The 23,458-nt window shown below is 38.6% G+C and overlaps 1 protein-coding gene across 2 annotated transcripts in view; it reads right to left on the reverse strand.

Moving 5' to 3' along the window:
• The window catches only part of plod2 (procollagen-lysine, 2-oxoglutarate 5-dioxygenase 2), a 34,330-nt gene that overhangs the window by 9,042 nt on the left and 1,830 nt on the right, over window positions 1–23,458 (reverse strand). For both annotated transcript variants that reach the window (XM_005448893.4, XM_003439210.5), the window contains exons 2-10: window positions 12,513–12,604; window positions 11,136–11,272; window positions 7,767–7,930; window positions 5,153–5,265; window positions 4,754–4,817; window positions 4,379–4,476; window positions 3,299–3,400; window positions 1,277–1,402; window positions 1,041–1,162 (exon numbers count right to left, since the gene is read on the reverse strand). In XM_005448893.4, the coding sequence (XP_005448950.2) occupies window positions 1,041–1,162; window positions 1,277–1,402; window positions 3,299–3,400; window positions 4,379–4,476; window positions 4,754–4,817; window positions 5,153–5,265; window positions 7,767–7,930; window positions 11,136–11,272; window positions 12,513–12,604 (1,018 nt within the window). The remainder of the gene's footprint in view (window positions 1–1,040; window positions 1,163–1,276; window positions 1,403–3,298; window positions 3,401–4,378; window positions 4,477–4,753; window positions 4,818–5,152; window positions 5,266–7,766; window positions 7,931–11,135; window positions 11,273–12,512; window positions 12,605–23,458) is intronic.

Genomic DNA, 23,458 nt, shown 5'->3' on the forward strand with positions numbered 1-23,458 from the left:
CTACAACAATTCTGGGATGATGTTTTGTAGGTAGATGTGAAAAGTTCAGACTTAATTGTGACAATCCACAATGTCAGAAGGAAAATGGAATTGCACACTACAAATCAAGCACACCCAAATATAAAGCATGGTAGAGGGGAGCATTATGTTTGGGGCTGCTTTTCAACCATAGGGTCTAAGGCTTCACAGATGGAGGAAGCAAAGAATTTAAAATCGAAAAAAGAAAACCCTCAAAAAAATCAAAAACATTAGAATGGCTGAAAATGAAGAAAAGTCATATTTTTTGAATTACCAAGTTGCTGGCCTTAGCCTGACTGGGATGCTGTAGCACGAGCTGAAGAGGGTTGTCAGTTACAATAAAACATACCCTGCCTTGTCATCCTTTAGAACACTAATAGTGGCTATAATTTACAAAATAAACATTATGTTATAGTTAAAAAGACTTTAGACTTTAGAGCATGAACCCATCAAGAAAGAGCTTACTAAGACTTTTAAATAACTCGACTTTATTTTCTGTAATAGGAGTGGACCCCTACTACCATCTTTTATATAAAAGCAATTATATTGATAGAGTAGGGGGAGCTCTCATTTCCAGTCCACATCCAGTCCACAGCCCACATTTCCAGTTTCCTTAGCACCTTTTCCCAGGTTTGAGTGTGAATGATATTCAGAAGCAAAAACTACAACTGTTTGTCTGTTATTAGTTTAGTCATATTATGTTTATCTGTAATCGTGATTTAGCTGAACCTAAGACCACGTTTTATGAGCAATCAATACAGAAAGACTACATAGCAGCACCACAGGTCTGTTTGTCTCTCTGGTTATTCTTAATAAAGACCTTGTCTGCACTGAATTATTCATGCTTCTAGCAACAAAGATGACTGTTTTCCCAAACAGAAAACAGGAAAACTCATTTAGAAGTTTTGAAAGTATTGCATGGTTAATCAAAGTCTGAAAACACCATAGCCTTTATAATCATTCAAAAATTCTAAGAAACTTCAGATTCTGAGAAATGATACATTTATAATAGTTATACATACATTGCCATATTCCTGGCCTCTCCTTGGCTCAAATTTTCTTCTGGTCCCACAACTTTGAAACTGTTGAACACATTCCTGTTCTCTTCCCAGAACCTCTGGATGTGCTTCTCGTGGTAAACCTCCTGAGCAGGGAGCCAATATTAATGGATTAACAGAGACACCACATACTGTGTAAGGAGCCATGTAGAGATCTAGGAAGGAAAAAAAAAACTGCACATGCAGCTGCATATACTCACATTGTTGTGGACAAAAAGTTTGAGTTTATCCTTTGGGTAATCCAGGGTCAGAAGTCGCTGAAAGAATTCAGGAAGAAATGGAGTTGGCTGCTCAATGAATACTCCAACCAGCACATTTGGATACTCCTGTTTAGATTAGAAAGAAAGACATATTGTTTAGATTTCATAGAAGTGTCCCTGGCAGTGGAAGACTTTAAAATAAACCATGGATGATTTTGACATTTCAGTTCTCACATAAGCAAACCATGAAGCCAATACATCTGTCACTGCATTAACTCTATTTTCTTGATTTGACTTTAGAATTGTGCCTTGGCTATTGTCTTTGCAGAATTTGGTGCTGGCTTCAACATTTTAAACATGCAGTTAACACATTGCAAAACCCTTTGCATTAATTTCGTGAACATCTTCCATCCCAACCAGCTGATATGTTGTAATCTAATGAAGTGGTAACCAAAACCACATTACAAACACGTGCACAAAATGATTCCGCAGAAAGTTGAGGAAATAAAGATAAAATGGAAAAATTCAGCTATAGAGAAGAGACGAGCAAAGACTTTCCCATGACACTCAGCTGCAGCCCACACAGCTCAGTCTGGACTCTTGAGCCTATTGACCAGTTCATGGCAAAGGTCTGGGCCAAGGATGAAAAGAGATCCGAGAAGAACCATCTAATTTGCAAGTTCCGCAATGACTGTGTTTTAGGCACAAGAATGGGAGCTCATCCATCAAGGCAATGTGAACTTAAATTGTCACAGAAAAGCAGGAGCAGACAGAAACATTGAAACGAAAGCAAAAAGCTACCCTTAGCATTTCTTATAGCAGAGAAAAGCAACGCCTAACAGTAGAAACAATGTTAAAGAAGGCAATGAAGTGGCCTGGATGGGATTGTTTGGTCTTCCATGGTGTAACTCTCAGTGTCATTGCAGGGCTTAAGTTCAATCTCAAAACACAAGTACACTAAAAACCAACAAGTACTGCCTCCAAACTGGGTTTACCCCACAAGAAAGGCCTGGACAGTATGACCAAACTTTCCACATGACCTGAGCTTCCACCAGTTTCTGTCCCACATAAACAAAGGGGCACAGTGGAATGAAATGTCCTTTCTAATGTGCCTATTATTGAGAAGGAGCAGTGTTTTCTCCATTCACTGTGGAAGGTCACCAATAGCAACTTTCACAGTGATGCCTTTCATGTAGCTTGGTTTGTACTGAATCGGCTCCAGTTAAACTATTGAAGTGTATCCATGCAGCATGTAGGATTACAGTAAATTTGTTTGTGTAATGTGAAAACATCAATTTTAGTGAACAGTAAAATTATATTTTGCTCTACAATAGACAGATTTTCCTCAAACTATTTTTAAGGTAAAAATAAATAAAGGTGAACTGAGATCTTTTGTTGGTTACAGTGTTCTCCTAACAGACCCAGAAGTAAAGTTTGGCACCATTCTTGACAGACGTAACCACACAGCAATAGACATTTCCTATTGCCTGCCATTCCTGCCGGCTATACGTTGCCAGCCTGGGTTGAACTCTGTGACAAATTTTCAGTACAACCACTGTAAGTTACTATTGTGGATAAAACCCACAGTGCGGCGCACGCTCAAAGACAGCCTGGTCGACAGTGACACCCCTTTAAATGAGCCCTTCAGAAAACCTCAAAAGCCATATCCTACACTGCAGATGTGCAGTGCTTCCTCTTGCCCAAGTAGTTCCCCTTGCACTTATGCTCTTTTAAAATGGTCCAGAAATGCAGAATGGGCACGTAACCTATTATTGTTGGAAAGACAGTGGAGTACCAACAGAATTGCTTATCTGTTGAAATACAGAAAAAAATCTGGGATCTTCGACTACTGTCTAAACAGTCAGTGATACATGGGTGGTTGATGTTGGGAAACGGGCTGTATGTGTCATCCTTTCCGGAGTCTAGAAGAGAGGCTGAAGAAGAACTTTCCACAGCAGCTATTTCAAAGCAGACTAAAAAAGGATAGCAAGTAGATGGAAAAAAGCAGTCTGAAGCACCTACTTTTAACTGAGAAAAGTCCACAACGTCATCATCACAGTGGCTACAGCCATGTTCATAGTTCCATGCATTGGGAACATAGTTGGCCAGATAGTTCAAGTACATCTGCAAGAAAAAAGCATTCAAAGTAAATAAAAGACTTGAGACAGCTGAGGTCACATTCTTATGATATGTTTGAAAATCCTAACCTGGAATACAACTGTGGATATAAAGATTTATAGTAAGACTGTGTCATGACTGGACACATTCACTTGCAGGTCAGACCAAAGGCCACAGAGTGATGTGTCGTCTACAGAAGCCAAGGCTTGGCAACAATGTTATCATTCTTCATAACTTTCAACATATTGTTAGCACAACCATTGCTGCTCTGTATTTAGTGTGAGAATGTGCAATTTCCTGGTTGCTACTGTTTACCAGTCTGTTATTGCAGACGTTAACGCCGTGATCGTGTAGCTGTCATCAAACTCAACTTGGCGAGATAACTGGGAAATAAAATGAACTAATGGTCTGACATCTCGCTAGTCAGCTCACTAGACCGTATATACTGTGATCTCTCATTAAAAGCTTTTCTTTCAGCTGTTGAGCCCTCTGGGAAGAATGACTCAGTAGTTTGGTCAGTTTGGTTCTTTAACAGGGAAGACCAAACATAAGCAGTTGGCCAGAAAATGAGACAGGAGAAGGAAAAGACCAGAAGAAAAGTCAACAGAATTATAGTGGGCATCCTGCTTTTTAGTTTCCTCAGCTCCTCACCATGATGTAGAATTGAGTGATGGCAAAAACAAAATGAGAGTATTGTAGCTATATTCACTGCCTTTTATACCAGGTAACTAGCAAGTATCACATTACCAGTAAGTAGAGTCAAATTTATACAAGGAACAGAACATCAGCAGCAGTGATGAATGGTTGTTGGATAAAATCTAAAAGTCACAGGCCAACAGAAACTCATTTGCAAATGGCAGGAAAGAGTTTGATAATTACATTCAAGGTTAGTGTCATAGGTCAGGATAATTATCTTAAAAGTATCTGTTCTGTCCCTTAAGTAGGCTACATTAGGTGTGTCCTTGACTGCAATTTCTTGCTCACTTTGGTGTTTCCGTTGCCATGGACAACCACTGGCAGAGAGTCGTACGCCGTGTTTCTAACTCTCACTCTGTCCGTTCCAAACTTGAGAAGCACTTCATCTGCCAACAAAAAGGGGAACACAAGACATTTTAGGCCAGATTTTGAAAACTGACTTACTGCATGGGCAAGAGCTGCGAGGATTTATAACTTATAAACTGCAAATCCTACATGTTCACTGAAAGTAATCCACAGATTGGCGGCAGCACCAACATCAAATGTTGGTTTAAGTGGTTTTTTGGTTGATGTTTTTTTCCACTTAGACATCCAAGACAGAGTTTAAATTATACAGATTCACAGAATATTCAATTAGAAAATAAAACATCTTTAAATTCTCACCAACAGCCCCGTTCAGGTTTTGAAAAATCTGGCACTTGTGGTCCAAAGTCATATTGAGAGATTCCTGTAAGAACACAAAGACCTACATTTAGCCATCCATAGCCATCCATAATTTAAAACACAGACATGTGTTTTAAATTAAGATGTTGCCATTGGGATTCAGTGGTGCACAGTTTACTCTTGTGGGTCTGTCTTCTCTTATTGCAATAACCACATCCAATTTGAACCTGTTGCCAAGCTGTGGAGCTCCCATTACATTACTAATAGAGACATGGCAGATGTTGATGTAGTCACGATCAATTCACTGTGCCCGTGGTTAAAAAAACACACCAAAAACACAATGGAGACATGAACCAAGCCACAGATTTAGAGAATCTTTGCTCTCTTGGCAGGACTTACCCGCTGTAATGGATCCAGGTATATTTTAGTGTAGAAGAGCTGGTCATCATCATTATCGTGAAGGTTCCACTGTGAAACTATTCTGTTTATGTACGGGGCGTAGCCAATTATACCTGCAAGTAATAAACAGTGTGAAACACATATCCAGCAGTAAAAGATAGGGTGCGAAATGTTTACAGGGGTATACATGGCTGGTAGGCTGTTGGTGACAATTACAGTACATCTGCTGGCTCCATGGTGTAGGTCTAAATACTTGAGAAGCCTGGACATCTTAACACAGAGTGTGACTTTTGGCAATAATCCCAAGCACACACAAGAAATAGTTAGGGACTTTCTCTTCCCTCAGAGTAATAATGGGTAGTAAGAAGGTTGTAATTTTTATGTTTAGACCAACGCAACTTACTGCTAGCTGAGTTTCTGAAACTATATTTGGTGGTATCTTACACACTATAAATGCACATTCTCATGGCAATCTCTACTCCAGATTCCCCCCCACGTCTCCTCTTTTCCTCACTGTGTTGCTCAAGGACAGTGACCACAATAACAGATTGTAGGGTTTGGCTGTGTTGCTGGTTTGCTCCATTTTGCATCCTATCATTTGAAAAAAGCCTCAGACACTGTAAACAAGTCGATGGACAGACATGACATAATCTAAGTGGCAGGAATGAGAGAAAAATGTTCAAAAGAAATGATATTTTATGATTTTAAGCTTTTATTTCTGATAGCTAGTCCACCTCAAGTGAGCCAAGGAAAATGCTGGGAACTGCAAGCCTGTTGGTAATGTTCAATGTCTTGTACTGCTCTACTAGATGAGGCAGCATAAAACATTCTCAGGAATGAAAACACATAATATGAAGCAACAGTTCACATTTTTTATGATATATATGCCTGCACAGACAGGGCTTAATAGCTAAATCCCAGGGATTTCAGGTAATTAGCTTTAACCATTAGTAGTTTTGTTAGTGTGCGTGACCCCTCACTCTACTTAAATAAACACATGCAGTCACACACAAACATAACCCTATCTTGACTGCATCTCCAAGACACTAGACTCTCTGTGACAAAGTATGCATCCAGATGCTATAAAACTTTCCCCAATGGTCACTTGGGCGGTAGCGTTAGGAACACAAACAAAGCCTACAATTTTATACAAACTGTGGCACATTCAGGGGCCCAAGACAAATCCACATGTCATGTCAATGACAATGAATGCTAAAAACAGCCTCTGATCAGTCTGAGACAGCCGGGCTCCAATATGGGAGGTCAGACCACACTGATGACCACAAGGAAGGCAGTAATTCAATGTCCTGAAGAACTGGCAGGATGCAAATGACCAGGCCATACGGATTATATATGAGAACATACTGTTACTGTTTCTTTCTTAAAAATGTCTGCATAAGTGCACATATTCTGAACTGTCTTCCCCCTCTCTCATTTCACATCTTCAGGTGTGTATTCACATCCCCTCATGTGGCAGAGAGGATCATTACTAAAGAAAAGAAACCGCAGCATGCCATGGGCTTCTCCCACCTCCACTGTGCCGCAGACAGGAAATACCTGACGGAGCAAGATTACAAGGCAAATATAGTTGAATTTTGCAGCAAAAGATAATAATAATAATAATAAAAACATTAAGTGGTATTATATTTTTAAAACTAACACTGCGCTGCAGGTCTCGCAGCTTCTCCACCTCTCTTAACTGTAAAACTCTGAAGGGCCACTGCGGCTTAAATTCCCGAATTCCAGCCAGGCTTACAGGTCTTCAAACTTTGACAGCTGATGGTGGAATTTCAAAATCCCTTTGCACACATAGAAACTAGGTGTGTTTACAGTCAAGCATAAAATATCTAGGCACATAACATAAACACAGTGGGTAACATTGGAACCAGTTTCAGTGGAAACCATTGCTGTAATGATCCTAATATTGCCTTCAGATTTGCAGCGTCCAGTTGTCCAACACAAGGAACCGTTCACTTTAACTAATACATTTTATTCTCTGGAGATGCCTGGATTTTGTCACTTAGGGTAAAACATGGGTGACAGGGTTGAATTAGAAACATTATGTTTACACAAGAGGTGTAGAGCAGCAGCAGAAAGAGAATGCCTTCAGGCAGAGTATGTAGGTGTGCTGAGACTTATATACAATCCCTGTACTTGTGCATTTAAGAACACAGAAAAGAAGACCTCACATCTTTTTTTTCTTTTATGAGTAAAATGCAAGCTGGTATACAGCTCGTGCAGACAGCTGGGTTGGTTAAAATAGAAGTTAATTGTGTCTGTCAGCTGCATGCCAAACACGGGATTAAAAAACAAAGTTGCAATGCTTTTTGTGTAGATGTACCTCTAGGGAAGAGCTAGTCTAGTTAATTCGTACAACTTGCTAGCTATCTCCCGGTTAGGGAGCGCAGCCCGAAACACTTCGATCGATAGAACTAGTAGGATGTTGGTTGTCCTCTTCTTAACCCAAGTCCTGTTTGCCGTTTTAGAAGTTACAAAAGTTACAAAGTCTTTTGAACTCACTTTCTTTAACCACAATTTATGGTTACTATTACTCCAAAGTGTCAGAGATTGGACTTTAAACAAGTCAAAGCAGCTTTTCATTTTCAGAACCCACCTCCAGAGTTGAGGTAGCGTTTGCCAGTGCGGACTAAGGGGTACTTGTCAGCGAGCTGTTTATCTGGCCATACCAGTCCCTCTGCAGCAAATAGCACCTTGTGATTGGCCTGCTGAAACTTCCTGAGAATTTCTTCTGGTCCCCCGGCAAAGATAAGATCATAGCTAAAAGGGAGGAGTGAAGACGAAATGCAACAGATCATTTAACCTTTCAACTTCATCAACATCTTTTATCTTACATCTGACACACTTCCTAGGCTTCTACTTGCCTGAGACTGATAAACATCTCAATGTAAACAGTAGACATTCTTCAGGTGGGAACACTTGTTCAGCCAAGCACTGTGGATTGTACTGCTAGGCATTTCAAAAAATTCAAAAAATGACCTGTTTAAAAGTATGCTATTACCCAAAGGTCAGATATTTTAGTATGTGGAAAATCGTAATATTTCTGGTGATTTTATTACTTGGAGGTGTGGAATCATAACAATAAAAGAGGCGATTCATTTTAGTGACACCATTCCCAAAATAATTGCTTAATAAATATTTTCTAATAGATGTGGCTCTGATGAAGTGTGCACTCGTCTGTACTTGTGGGGATTTCACATGAATTAAATTCCATTTTTTACAATAGCTTGAGTTGTGCAATGACAGTTTATCACCACGCCAAGCAAAGCAATTGCAAAACAATAGTAACTAGTCATGTAGTTTGCAAACCAAGAAAGGTGCAAAAGACAAATTTGTCCATTAAAACAATTGTCTTTTAGATTTCTTTCTCTTTATTTCTTGTATTTACCTATACTTACTCAAATGTCTTTTCATGATGTTTGATTAACCATCACTGTAGTGAAAGGCCAAATTGTTTTGCTACAATTCCAAACTTTGGTGTGATTGAACACTGTGTAATATTAACTAGTGAATATTAACTACTGGTACCAAGAATAGTTTTAGGTTGCTAGACTCATCAACACAAACTAGCAGGTGAATGTAACCAGTATCTAACATAGCTTAAACAAGGTGCTGGAAACATTCCTTAGAGATTTTGGTCCATATTCACTTGATACCTATATATCCACGATGTAAATATCCCATTTCGAAGGTGCTCTATTGTTACCTAGTTATCATGAAGTAAGTAGAAAATTTGTCAATAACATTGTCATGATTTGAGATTTGTGACATGGTGTGTTGCCATCAGAAAATGGGTTCACTCAGTTACAATACTCAGGTTGGCTGTGGCATTTAAATCATGCTCCATTGGTGCTAAAGAGGCCAAAGTATATCAAGAAAATATCCTGTGCCCCATTACTGCACCAACAGCCTGAACCATTGATAAAAGGGATGTTATTTACACCAAATTCGGACTCTAGCATCTGAATGTTGCACCAGAAATCAAGACACATCAAGCATGTAATTAATTTGTTTTCCAAATTTGTTGAACCTTTGCAAATTGTGACCTCAGTTTTCTGCTTTTTGTTGACACGGGTGACACCCAGTGTGGTCTTCTGCAGCTGTAGTCCAAATGCTTCAAGTTTCAGCATGATGTGCATTCAGAGAAGCTATCTTGCACATCTTGGTTGTTACCAGTCATCATTTCGAGGTACTGTTGACTCTTCTGACCTCTGGCATTAACAAGGCATTTTCATTCAGAGAACTGCTATTCACTGGATATTTTCTCTTTCTCTGACCTCTATTTTGGACCTCTGTAAGACCCAGAGGTGGTTGTGTGGGAATATCCCATTAGATCAGCAGTTTCTAAAATACACCAGCCTGTCTGGCACCAACAACCTTGCCACGTTTAAAGTCACCTTTCTTTCCCATTCTGATGCTCACTTTAAACTTCAGCACATTGTTGTAAATCTGTCTGCTGTCCTAAATGCACTGAGTTGCAGCCACGTGATTGGCTGATTAGATATTTGTGCTAATGAGCAGCTGAACAATAATAAACTACCCAGTAAAAAGTGCCAGTCAATGTATGATGAACAGTGCAATTCATAGTATATTTGTAAATTCAGAACATGTACTGTATATATTGTTTGTCATTGCTTCATTAACATTTTGGTTGCTGCAGTAGCATTGATCCAAGTCAAAGGCACCAAAGAGAAGAAAACACATCTGGAGATACTTATGCAGCAATTACAGAAAACGTTTTATTCTCCTGCCTTATGAATTTAAAAATGGAAAGCACCATTTCTCATGTCTTTACAAAGGTGTGAGAAAACACATTTAATTCAATTTATAACAACATCATAATTTCAATTTATATTATGCAACATGAAACACTGAAGTGATTACTTCTATGTATGCATGTGTCTTTTTTTAAATGCATGTAGGCGTTTTGATTTTGAGAATTCAGCACATTTTTTTAAAAAGCACAAAAACACAGTGAATTACAGTTTAATGACTGAATTCATCAGAAGACAAAATATAGACCTGTGATTGTAGCAAAGGCAGAAAAAACCCGAGGTGGTCTAGCAGGATTATAGATGTTAAATTACATTTAACTGGCTCCTAATCCTCTGAAATGCAGAGGCAGTTGAATATACTACAATCACTTCCTCTAAAAGGGAAAAAAATACATTCCAATTACCTGTTTCAAGGGTGTGACAGCTTTGCATGGCAATTATGGTGAACATTATTCATGTCACATGGTATGGCAAGTATCATCGTCTGTTGCTCTATTTAAGGAAATGTGGCATGCAAAGCTCTTATTATTCTTAACCACTCACATTTACTCAGTGAAACTTTCCATTTGACTGCAAAACTCATAATTCACCTACCTGCATGGGAGAATTATTCTCCTCATGTATTTGGTATTGCTCTGTAATAATGCCTTTGCAAGAAGAAGTGGAGCATAATTAAATATGCAGAAACACCTCTCACTCAGGAAATAAGGCTTTCAAAGCAATTATTATGCTCTGTGATTGTGAAAATTAGTTACAATATCTAATTTATAGCTCTATGTAGCAATTAAAGGTATTTTGCATCTCTTTTTTATACTGAAACAGAAAACATAAATCAGATCAAAGCTGATGGTTAAACAGAAGCTGAGCAACAACAAAAAACTGAAATAACGAAGCTATAGTGTAAGGAAGCAAAAGCACATGATCAAACAACTCGTTCTTTTTTTTAATTTATTATATTTATTCACTGTAAATATCATAAAAACAGAATAAAGGCTTTTGCTTGTCTGCATGTCTGTTTCACAAATGTCTGTTGGGAATATTCAGCATATCTTACATCTGTCAAGGCTTAGATTAAAACAAATTTAGCCAATCAGACATATATATATATTTTCCCATGTAATTAAATGTGTTTATTTAACAGAAAATGAATCTGAATATTAAAGAAAAGGTCAGTAAAAAACAGAACGTACCTATCCACGGAGAGGACAACAAGATCCTCCTGATCAGCCAGAGCCTCCATGGCATTCTTCAGTAGTCTGACTTTTTGCCCTCCACCAATAGAACGACCCACATCGCCGCCCTTCCATGCCTCTCCCATTCCCAACACCTAAAACATAACACACAATGAGTCCCAAAAATGGCCTTGCAGCCCTGTCTTGTCTGTCAGTTTTATTTTGTATAGTTTTTTAAAAAAAGAAACTCCCAAATGCACTCTCACATTGGTTACTTGATTAATGATAAAATAATTCCAATTCTTTACAGCTGATGGGTTAATATCGCTCAGTTGAAGAGCTTATTAAGCTGCGTTCAGTCTACACAACTGCTACAAGATATCAGCCCGCTTATGGCTCGATTTGGAGGACACAGGGAGTCACTGTCTGATGGGAATGAAAATGGGAGCGTTGCAAGACAGCTGATGTTTTAATCTTACATAGTGTTTGTGATGAGAACCAGTGCTGCATCCGGAGCATGCAAGCCTTAAAATGCCCCAGTAGACAAAAAAGCATGTCAAGAGTTTTCTGGATTCTTAAATGGCAGTTCCGTCACTTCTGTGAAGTTGATCAGTATGACTAAATCCTCTGAGAGTTTTTTTTTCTTCCCAGCTGTGTACAACTGTAAACTGTCTGGTTGCATTCCTTTCCCGGAAACATCCATCTAGCCCTCCTTCTTGATAACAACATGTGCAAAACTGATCCAGGAGCAATGTTTACTCTGCAGCCTGATCCCGTACAATGCAAGTGCGATACTATAATACTATAATAGCCTAAGCTAACATAATAACCATCAGTAACAGGTAAAACTCCTGAGATACAATTATATTTTCTGGATATTCTTTTTTTACTAATCTTTTTTATGAGCTTTCTGTACAGAAGTTATTGTATGCATTTTGCAGAAACAATATAAGCAAACACATAATAAGAAGTAATACACAAGAAGAACTTAAAATAGTTAAAACCACTAAAATGGATTGTCTTGGCCCAAAAGTCTCTTGAAAATGTCTGCCTGGAGAACAAAAACAAACTGGTGCAGCACAATTACACACATAAGCATACAAATGAGGGCAGAGCATGAACTGAACTCTGAGCAAGAAAAAAAAAAAAGGAGGAAAAAGCGTTTTTTTGCAGTTGTTTCAACCACAGAGGGGAATTCTGGACCCAGATTAAACGCTATCCGTTTGAGATGAATGTTTTTGCAGCTTGCTCCACTCCATTGTTTCCTTTAATAAGTGCAATCAATCCTGGGAAGTTTGTGTTAAAACATTTTGCTGCTGTGTGTGTCAGTGCGGTGCCGTTAACTGTGGATTTGTGAATATGCAGTCATTTCAAAATTTAAAAAGAAAGTTTTACCTTCACAGTGTAGTTAAAATAGTCAGCAGACCTCATGAAGCGGAGGAAACCATCTGTTTCCTCAGTTGCAACAGTTAAGACGAGCAATTTCTCTGAAAAAGAGAAAAAAATAACATTAAATATTCCTTATTTTGACCTTAAGTCATCGAATGCTTTCTTTCCTGTGAAATTACAGGGATGCAGGGATATACTCTTGCAGAAGACATATTAGGTTGCAAAAATTTTGGCTTTCATTGAAGGATATCCACAAAAATGTGTATATTTTTCTAAGCTTAAATATACGCATTGAGATTCCCACTTCTTTGTGGACCATGATCATTGTAAACCTCAAACCTATGTCAACATACTGGTAACTATTTGGTTAAGCAAACCTATGTCTCAAATTAGGAGGGACTACTGTAGTTTTAGTTTGATCCCAAAACGGACGTGTATTTTCAAAGACAGACAAAATAATTTCCTCCTTTTTGGGATAGAAGAACTCCCACAAACCTCCAGGATATTTCTAGTGGCCTTGAGTGCTGAAAACTGAGGTCTGAAGAAGGGTTAACCAAATGCAAATTTTCACCATAGTGTGTCTAGATTCCTCAAAAGCTTAACACACTGAGCTAGTTTTCACTTGTTCTCTCATGTTTTGTAAAACGAGGTGGGAGGGAGCTCTAATCAGAAATGTTCTGGCAGTTATTGCCAAAGGAAGAAGGACCACATATCTTTAAATCTTTTTCATGAAATGGTGTTACAACATAAAGGGGGCAAACTAATTAATTCCTAGCTTACATTTTAAAATGTGCTGTTCTGTGCTAGCCATCAGACAAGCTAACAAAAAAGTTAATGATGCTTTAATGTGGTTTTAAATGACTATTTGAGCACTATTCCTGCTTTTCAAATATGGAAACCAGACTATCCTCTGTTTAATATACAGCACAAAGTCCCATTAAACCCCTGTAAAATATTTATTGGACATTGGCAAGTGGAATTGGGAGTGGGAAAGAGTAGATATCTGGGACCTATAAAGGCTTCCAGAGGACCTAACTCAAAAATGCAGTCTGCCCAAGAACATAGTTAAAGAGCTGCCATTTCTCCTTTGGAGCGCGAAGTTTAACACGATTATCATCACTGATCTTTTTCTTGTCCTTTTGACTGCATTGCAAACCTCACTATACGTATAAAGAGTTAAATTATTAGACAGTTCAAAAAGGACATGTTATGACATCACGTTTTCATCTTGAGAGACCTCTTAATCTTGGCCAAATAAATCTTACATGGCTGTCATTTGATGTGGATCTAAAAAAGCTGATACAAGTTAAATGGATAAATTTGTCGCTTCAGCTTAATTTCATATAATTTAAATGCAGTTTATGAAACCCTAGTTTTTTAAATGTAATGTTTTTTAATGTTAAGATACAGAGACCTTAGTTCCTGTCCCAACCGCTTGCCCCATACAATGAACAGTTAGAGGAGCATCGGGTTTTTAAGACATTTGAACAACTACCCTGAAAACAGAAGATTTGTCTGCAAACAAGTGATAGTGTAACTTAAAAAATGTGAAACAAAGGTAAAACAGAGACCCTTTGCTTTCAAAGTAAAAGCTGTCCCTTTTTAAACTTGTTGGCTGCAGCAGTATGGCACAGCTTTTACTCTGAAGGCAAACAGTCTTATTTGCATTTGTGTTGCATTTTTCACATTTTCACTACCATTTTATTAGAAGTTGGCGAGTGTTTGCAGGCAAGTCTGTGTCTTCTAAGCAAACTGTGGATTTCTGCAGCACTACCATATACGTCTGTGAGACCAGTTTCACCTAGCGAGACAGCAGCATTCAGCAATCACTCACCAACTGATCAGGGAATAAGCATTTTTCCCGAGTAACCAGTAGTTACCAGGGGTCACTGACCAGTTTCTAAGTCTGAGTGACCATTTGGAATTTTAGCAACTGATTTTTTAGTGACAGCCATCAATCTCCAGTGACCCCTCGCCAACTGGTTGGGGTGTACACATACTTCCCTAGTGACTGGAGGTTGCCAGGGAGACACCAACCAGTCTCTAGGCCTGTGTGACTGGGAACTAACTGATACAGACATACTTACATCTACTACCTCTCACTATGTGAACAAAAAACACAAACAACTGAATATATATAAACAAACCTCAGAAACTAGTGTAAAAATAAACATGCTGTCAAGTAAGGAACTAGTTCACATGGTAGGTCCTATTCTAGAGCTGTATTTGTCCAGAAACCTCATTGCAACTCTTTTCCATCCCTTTACCGTCAGTGTGCCATTCTCTCATCTCTGTCTAGTCTGTGGCTCCGTCATCACAGCCATTCCAGTATTAGTGTGACGTAAAAGTCCTGATAGAAGGTGGAAATAATGCCCTGTCTTGCTTTTTCCAAACAGTTCCAAATGCTATGTCACCCAACAAAACCTAGAAACATTTAAAAGAAAGAGTTTCACATCAATCACTGAAAAGAGGCAAGGGATGACTATTCTGAACCACAGGTGTTCCCTGTTCTTGTTCTTGGCTTGAAGCAAGAAGATGTTGGAGCACAGTGCTGCCAGGGGATGATGTTTCCAGCAGCTGAGAAACACATTTCTCATACTGCTCTATAAAACAGGTTATTTAAATGGTTGCAGGAAAGGGTTCTATTTTGCCCATTTCCCTAAACCGTACTAACACAGAGGCAAAGCTGATGTCACACAGGTCAGCCAGGTTAGGTATGGGGATAAAAGAACAGACTTTCAGACTGTGTACCTTGGAAGTCAGCCATAGTATTGCAGACAGAAAAGGCGCACACAAATATGTCTTGGAAAAATTCTGAAACCTCCATGAAAGGTCTCTTTTATTTGCGGGCTGTGATCACAGCCAGGAGAAATGTTTAGTATTTCTCTTTGAAATTAACTCCATTTGTTTTTTCTGCACACACACACATAAACTCAAGACTTCAAGTAGGTTTGTTTGTATATCTTCGATGAAAGATAACAGGGTGCTGCATATTGTGATATCTGCACAGTGACATCTATTTTCACATTGAAGAGCTGTTCTTCAGTACAGTATATACTCTGAGAGAAAAAAGAAAAGAAAAACAGTGACTTTCCTGTTATGTCAGTGAGACATTTCCCATGAGGAAGAAACGCACTGACAGCTAACACCAATTACTCCTCTGTGACTCTGGCGTGACCTTTCGGAACCACATACTTCACTCCTGTCATAAACATGGAGACCACATGAGTGCATCCCAACAAGCAAGCTCCCAGTTAAGTATAGCCTGGAAATGCAAACCACCTTTGATTTAAAAGAAATGAGACATACACTTTTATTTCCTACATTCCAAGTGTTTCTTTTTTTTCAAACATTTTTGGCAATCCCCTGGGAGTTTCAGTGCCCTCATGTGAACTGTTGATGTTAACCTTGCTTGGATATTGTGAAACTGTCTTCAAATGCAAGCCAAAGTTCCAAGAGATGAAAACTGATGAGCCAAGCCAATTTGTCAGGGAACGTTTGATGGAGGCTATTGCTGCTTCAGGAGTCTCAACAAGTTACTAATTCAAGGGTTCACATTTCCAGTCAGCATTTTAGGTAATTATATAATGTGCTCAACAGAAACGTTAAAAGTAAAGCCATTCATGTGTTCCTAGTTTAACCAGCATGTGGTCTGCTATTGTGACAAAGATTAAAACCAGACCACATTTTGCTACCAATTAATGCAGAAATCCAGGTAAATCCGCCTATTTCTAGGCGGAGACATTTAGAGGACTTGTTCACTCTTCATTATTTAATGGAGCAACAGCACTGTGATATTAGATTAGTGCAAGCTTCTGGGATAGGGCTCCATGAAATTATAACAGACTATTAAATTATAACAGATTATAACAGTGAAAAGAAATAGTTCAATCATTCATCTAATCTACCATCTCACTTGTTTCCCCCAAAATGAATTTTTTTTTTAGAAATAAATATCCTTTTACGCAACATTCATAACCTATATTATTCATGTTTAATATAATAATGATAGCTACTATAGGCTTGGTTTAGATCAGGGGTAGGCAACTCCAGGCCTCGAGTGCTGGCGTCCTGCAGGTTTTAGATGTGTACTTGATCCAACACAGCTGATTTAAATGCCAAATGACCTCCCCAACACGTCTTGAAGTTCACCAGAGGCCTGGAAATGAACTATGATTCAGGTGTATTGACACAGGGTAATATCTAAAACCTGCAGGACACTGGCACTCGAGGCCTGGAGTTACCTACCCCTGGTTTAGACCAACTAAATAACTGGGTGATGAGCTAGGGCAGGGGTGTCCAACTCCAGGCCTCGAGGGACGGTGTCCTGCAGGTTTTAGATATCACCCTGGGTCAACATACCTGAATCAAACGATTACTTCATTATCAGGCCTCTGGAGACCTTCAAGACATGTTGAGGAGGTCATTTGGCATTTAAATCAGCTGTGTTGGATCAAGGACACATCTAAAACCTCCAGGACACCGGCCCTCGAGGCCTGGAGTTGGACACCCCTGAGCTAGGGTGTTAATAGAAGACACACTTCCTTCATGATTTGACTTAATCCCAGGGACTTTTTGAGGGTAATAGAAATATACATCTTCCTTTGTTTTTTTGTCTAACACTAATTTTGAATCTTAGGGCAACTGACCAGCAGTCCTTTGATGTGTTTTTATGCAAACACCATAATCACACCCATAATGAAGCATAATTGAGCGGCAGATGGTAACACTTAAAAGGGAGGCTGTTATACAGCTGTGATTTTAGAGTTTTGGTGTCTAGTCAGGGTAAACACAGCGTGTTCTCTTGTCAGTACTGTATGAACAACCCACAGGAGGAGAGGAATGTAGCTCATACAGTGCTGCTGAAACTCTTCTCCAAAAAAGGCATGGACGCCAAGTGGTCTTTCCTTTGCACTTTTCCTCTGTACCACATGGGGCTCAGCCGTCTAGGTAAACTTTCACACTTGGATGAGCAAAAGTTCTGACTCACTGGCTGGGGCTAGGCTTAAGTAAGCATTTCTTGCAGAAAGGAAAGGGGTATCATGGGAATTTGCCCTGGCCTGCACATAAGGATAACAGAATTCTTTTTGATGAGACGGTCTTGGCCAGTGAACACAAGCCTTAGTTCTATTTTGGTCAAGTAAGTAAAGATACTTCGCAAATATTGCAGTCAATAACCTACATTTATTTTATCTGCATTTACTGGCTCGAGGACGCTATTTATGTCAACGAGAAACAATCGGCCGCATTCACAGTCTGCTGGAATTGGTCCATATTAACCTGAGCATGATGGCAAGAACAAGAGACCCACTGAGCTAGAAAGGGAATTCTTATAACCTCATCCAGAGGTCATTTAGATTTTCATGCAAGGATTTCAAAGTGAACTTTCAGATATTCTTGCAGAAACTCCTCAAAGCCAATCTGTGATGTAAATTTAAATTGAATTAAGGTCCGTGTTGACTTCCTGCATTTCTGAGTATATGGAACATGTTAAGAAACTGAGTATAATGGATTTCTAAAGATTCCTCTTAATGTATGGCTTTGCTCCTCGTGCATAACCAGAACCTCAATGCTGATTTATACTAGCACTTTGTATAGCTGAAACCCTTCATTGTGTTACTTAAAGTAACAAGTCCTTCACATACAATTATCTCTCTTTTAAAGGTAATGCTGCTGAAAATATAACTATATAAAAGAAAAGTACAATGGAGAATCATTTGGCTGGCCAAAGCACATTTTTCCTAAGACAAGTTGGAGAAGCAAGGTTGGTTTGGCAACAAAATATAACAACACTGTTTTAAGGACCCAACCAAGTTTTAACACAGAGGAATACTTTTGTCATGCTTCTAAAATGCGCTGAGACATGTTTGGAGGAAGTTTTGTTCTGAGTGCATGAAGAAAGATTAGCTCCAGAGGCCATACTGGTGCTGGTAAGTGACGGAGCTATGCCAGGTGTTCTTGGGTTCATTGCAGAAACAGAGCTTATCTTTGTCTACCATGCCATTCCTCAGCGTTATTAAGATTTTCCAGATAGAAGATAACAAGGTTACTGTATTTTTCTTGTGTGCTGCACAGCTAACTCCAACCCTGAAAGAATGTATACTTCAGTTTCTGATGAATGAATATTTCATCACTTGTATCAGTTGCCAAAGTTACCAAAATTATTCAAATTCAGCCATCACAAGAATCTGCAATCAGCCGGTATCCCAGCTGAGATACTGGACCACAGCTGGAATGAGAAAGGTGTTGATCTGAATATCAATGCAAACTTGGTTATTTAACTCACCCACATTATTAAAAATGCCACACAGTGTTAGTCAGTCTCCTTCAGAAGGCTAGTAAATTTGGTTTAACACATTGAAGGGACAGAGGACTTGAAGAAAAAGTTCAAACCCAATCTTGACTGGACATTTCAAAACCTTTGTTTGAAATGTGAGAGAGTAGGGTATTTCTGAAGCTTTTTGCAGTGTATACTGATACTGATAAATTGTACAATATAAGAAGAATACATATACACAAAAATTAATGAACTCTTAAACTGTTAAACCCTGACATTTATATCCCTTCATCTCTAAGTTTTCAGATACACATAAAGCACACTGCCCAGCCCACAGCTATTTTGTAAGGCTTTTTCCAGCTTTGGAAGATTTAGAATTTTAATGTGACCACAAAGAGGCTTACGCACAGTAGTTTCACTTTTCATACATTAAACCTGGACTTGCAGACATGAGGACATTACTTTTAACCTGTGTGTTAGTCATTAGCCTTAGAGGACCTTTTTGCTTACAGAATTGATGAAACAAGTCTTATTTTTTGTTGTCTACAACTAAAATAAAGAGTTTATTTTTGAGTCACTACCAGAGTCACCATAATTGATAAAACACACTATTTCCATAACACAAGAGCCACGGAGGGCATCCACAGAAACGGCTGTGTTTTCAATTACACATTTCAAACCACAGGCACTTCAGGCGTAGGATGTGGCATGATGTCACCAACATTGGGCCAGGAAACAATTTTCGTAGTCTCGTCACACATCATTTTGAATCAGGAATAGCTCATTACCTTTCCTTACACAAACAAATAAAAACTAGAAAAAAAGCTAATCTCTCATCTAGGTTTTGTCATGCTGTGACAGTTAGGACAGTAATTTTCTCTTCTGCCAAAAAGCTGGTTATACTATAGACTTTCAGTAATGAGAGGAACACATAGTCCAGTTCAACATTATGCACTTGCAGGTTAAGCACTCAATCAATATGCTAATGTATTCTGTGCTGAATTGCTGTATAAGGAATGACAAACACAACTTAGGTCTCAATCACATTAGAGTAGAAATTGAATGTCAGCCTAAAAACAGGCGCTTGTCCGTCTGTAGTGTGGTTATATAAAATATAAGAGAAAGAGAGAACTTTAAGAAATTAATATAGCCACTACAGACCATCAAAACGATGAAAAAATATTGCCGTAAACAGTTTATTTTGCGACACCACGAAACAAACGATAGCGTAAAATGAAACGATAGACGTTTTTATATCGTCATCCGATATATATCGTTATATCGAACAGCCCCATCCAGAGGTTGAGCATGCAACATCCTCAACCTCTGGTCGTACACTTTTCATGGCAAGGCGATTGCACAGATCACTCACTGCAAGGCAATCTGTCTTGGTCCAGCTCGGACTGACTGCAATCACTCAATCAGATTGCGGAAGGCCTCCAATTAATCGCCATCTAATTTATACACAAAGACAGACTACCAACATATTATAGTCAGTCTTGTCTGGTCTTTTACTTCCCTTGACAGTTGCTACTATATATGTCAAAATAAAGCTGTTAACAGGACTGTATATGTGTGTTAGACTAATGTCTTACTGTTGCAACATGTTAGGTTTAGTGTTAAATTAACATGCACAATTCTCAGTCTGACAATTTGTTTGAGACACTCACAGCCAACAAACCAAAGGAAACATGACAGAAGTACATCCCATCTCCACTTGACTAGTTGTGCCATTTAACTTCAATATTTAATAAGACATACCGTAATGTTAAAATGCAACAGTACAAAATGCTTTCAGTTTAAAGAAAGAATTAATATAACACTACAGTAGATTCCTAAGAAAATACTTGCTCTGATTTCAGATTTTCTCCTGCTTTCCTGGATAGTAGTGTTTACAGTGAATGAGTCTTTCTTTTTACCCACATCTGTAAATATCTTAACTGGGGAGGAGGGGTCGCCAGCAGAACTTCAAACTTTAAGAGTTAAGAAACATGTGAAAATTAATTTGTAACATGTTTTCCAGCATTATGGACCACAAGTTCTAAGTACTCTAAATGTTTCAATAAATAATAGTCATCTTGGCGATTTTTTCAATAAGGAGTGTCGGCCCATCATGCCTCCAGCATCATCAGTGGCAAAGCCAATAAACTGTTCTAGAAATATTTCTTCAGAGATGCCCTCATAGCAAGGTTTTCTAACTAACTTCAATTAGTTGTACATACTGCAGAAAAACCAAAAGATGTGCACATTTAGTTATGTGGCAATGTAACAGTGACTTCATTACCAATGATGGGTCAGGATTTGATGGGCAAATAATATTTTATGTTCTTCTACGCATCGTATATATCAGCGGTTACACATAGATTTCAGGTTTGCATAGAGGAATAATTTGTAATAAACCAACAACACAGAGTCCCAAGAAACTTCTAACAGAAGAAGTCACTCTTATATCATAATTATATTGATTCTCTCTCAGTTTCCTCTCATTTGTCAGAACTGTCACACAGTTTTCAGAGAGAAAAACTGGCATTAAATTTGCTTCTCTTTCTGCACCTGGAGAGGGAATTAAATGATTTGTTTAAGGTAAACAATGAGCAGGTCCCTAAGAGCATGGGTTGGCTTCTTCTCAGCTATGTAATTTATTTTAACAAGAATCAATTACTCATATAAACTGAATCACTGCCTCATTAAATAGCACAAACATGGCTTTACTTTTGAATTTTTCTTTTTTAAAATTGGTTTTCTTGTGTATCAATTACTTAAACCATCATTATAATCAACTACAAAAGGCACTTGATGAGCACATCCTTCACCCGGACTAATGACTTATCCTGCAGTTTTATGAAGTACAAATCAAAACTTTATGTACTGTCCGATTGTTCATGTTCCACCTTAATCTTTTCAGCTTTGTTTAATTTTGCAGAAAGGCAGGAATGCACATGACCATGTCTCTGACTTTGTAGCATAAATAAATAATAACTAAAAAAGTTTTGTTGTTTTTCTCTCCACTTTCACAGGCAAATTTTGCAAACTGGTCCCAATGTACCAAGTTGTTGGTAGGTGAAGGTAAATTTTCCATCCTCAGTATTTTTGACATTCTGGCCAATATTACTACAATCTAAATGAGTCCTGAAATTTTGAAGAATATGCAGGAGTCTGAAAAGTACTGCCTTTTCAGCTGCATCAATATAAGGTTCAGCCAGCATGGCTTTTGTCAAAGATCAACAGCTGCTCGATTCCCAGAAAGCCATTTAAAATTACTTAAAATAATTGATTATTTGTACAAAAAGGAGTGTTTTGACATTTTTAAGTGTCATTCACTTTCAGTTCTCCTTGAGAACTTCTTGCACTTTTCATGTATCTATACATTTACAAGTTAACATAAAATCCTTGGGACACAGCAGAGAGAAAACAAGGCGATGCAAAAAAGCAGACAACACAACACATATTTGGCTGAAAAGAAGGCACGAAACCAACCTTGTGGTGACATAGTGACAACGTTCTAAGGCATGATTACAACCTTGGCTTGGCAACAAGGTCTGTTAAGTTTGTTAGACTGGAATTACAGGCAATAGAGAGCGCTATTATACAGTATATAAGGCATGGACAACCTTAGGTGGGGTTTCCTTTTCTTCTCTATAAAATGCTGCCTGTTGACACGTCAGTGATGTCTGGGAAAGGGCTGAGAGATGCATTATCCATGGGATAAGGGGACAGAGTACAAGCCATGAGAAATAGCCTTTAACCTAGCCAGCATTTACTATTAAACATATTCTATAAACAGTCAGAAATACAGGCATTGCATCAAATTAAATGATACGAAAAACTTGTGGCGGGTGGGGGGTCTTGCAAAAAAAACAGCAGTTAAATATAATCACCTAAGTAGCTACAATTTTCACTGGATAATTTAGGATGAAACTGGATAAGAGCTGGGCCAAGAAAACTGGAAAAACATTGTTCCGATAGGATGCCTGGCAGAGGTTAACAGTGGGCTGGTTATTTTAAACTATGTGTTGCAGCAAACTATTCAAACTTGGATTAGTAAGACCTACATGTTGAATCCAATGCTCCGTCCGAAGTTTCACACAGTCATTCAGACATAAGTGAAAGGCTTCTTTCAGACTGCTGGACAGTGGGGGTCTACGCAGCCCCAATTTTTGTAACTTTCCAAAACGGACAAACCAGACAGCTATGTCCGTTGTTCACCGTGAGTGGCCAGGTGCACACTGGTGAGAAATGGGCAGAGCTGTAAATTCCTCCTCCTTCTACTGACCCCTTTTCAGTGCTAAATCACACCGTTTGCATCTGTGCTACAACCAATGTTAAACGAACGCCTAGGGACTTAGGGTCCTTTCATTGGTGCCTTATTAGCTACCATTTCTGCTTTATTTGAACAGTAGTGACACCTTGTTCTTTCATAACGCCATGTGATTTGAACTTGTTCTAATAAAACATATTTAGGTCCACCTGGCAAACACACAACTCTCATCTAGGTTTTGTTTGTTTTGTTGACACCCACACTTTCTCTGGAAAGGTTGGCTTTTTGCAAAATACTCATCGACTTGATGTCAGGCAGAACAAATGTTTCTCATGGCCTTTTCTTCCATCTAATACATGCCTGGAAATGGGTGACTGTGTATTGAATACTTGATTGCCCCCAATTGGAGTTACTTTA

This window comes from Oreochromis niloticus, linkage group LG9 (genome assembly GCF_001858045.2).
Source record: "Oreochromis niloticus isolate F11D_XX linkage group LG9, O_niloticus_UMD_NMBU, whole genome shotgun sequence".
NCBI lineage: Eukaryota > Metazoa > Chordata > Actinopteri > Cichliformes > Cichlidae > Oreochromis > Oreochromis niloticus.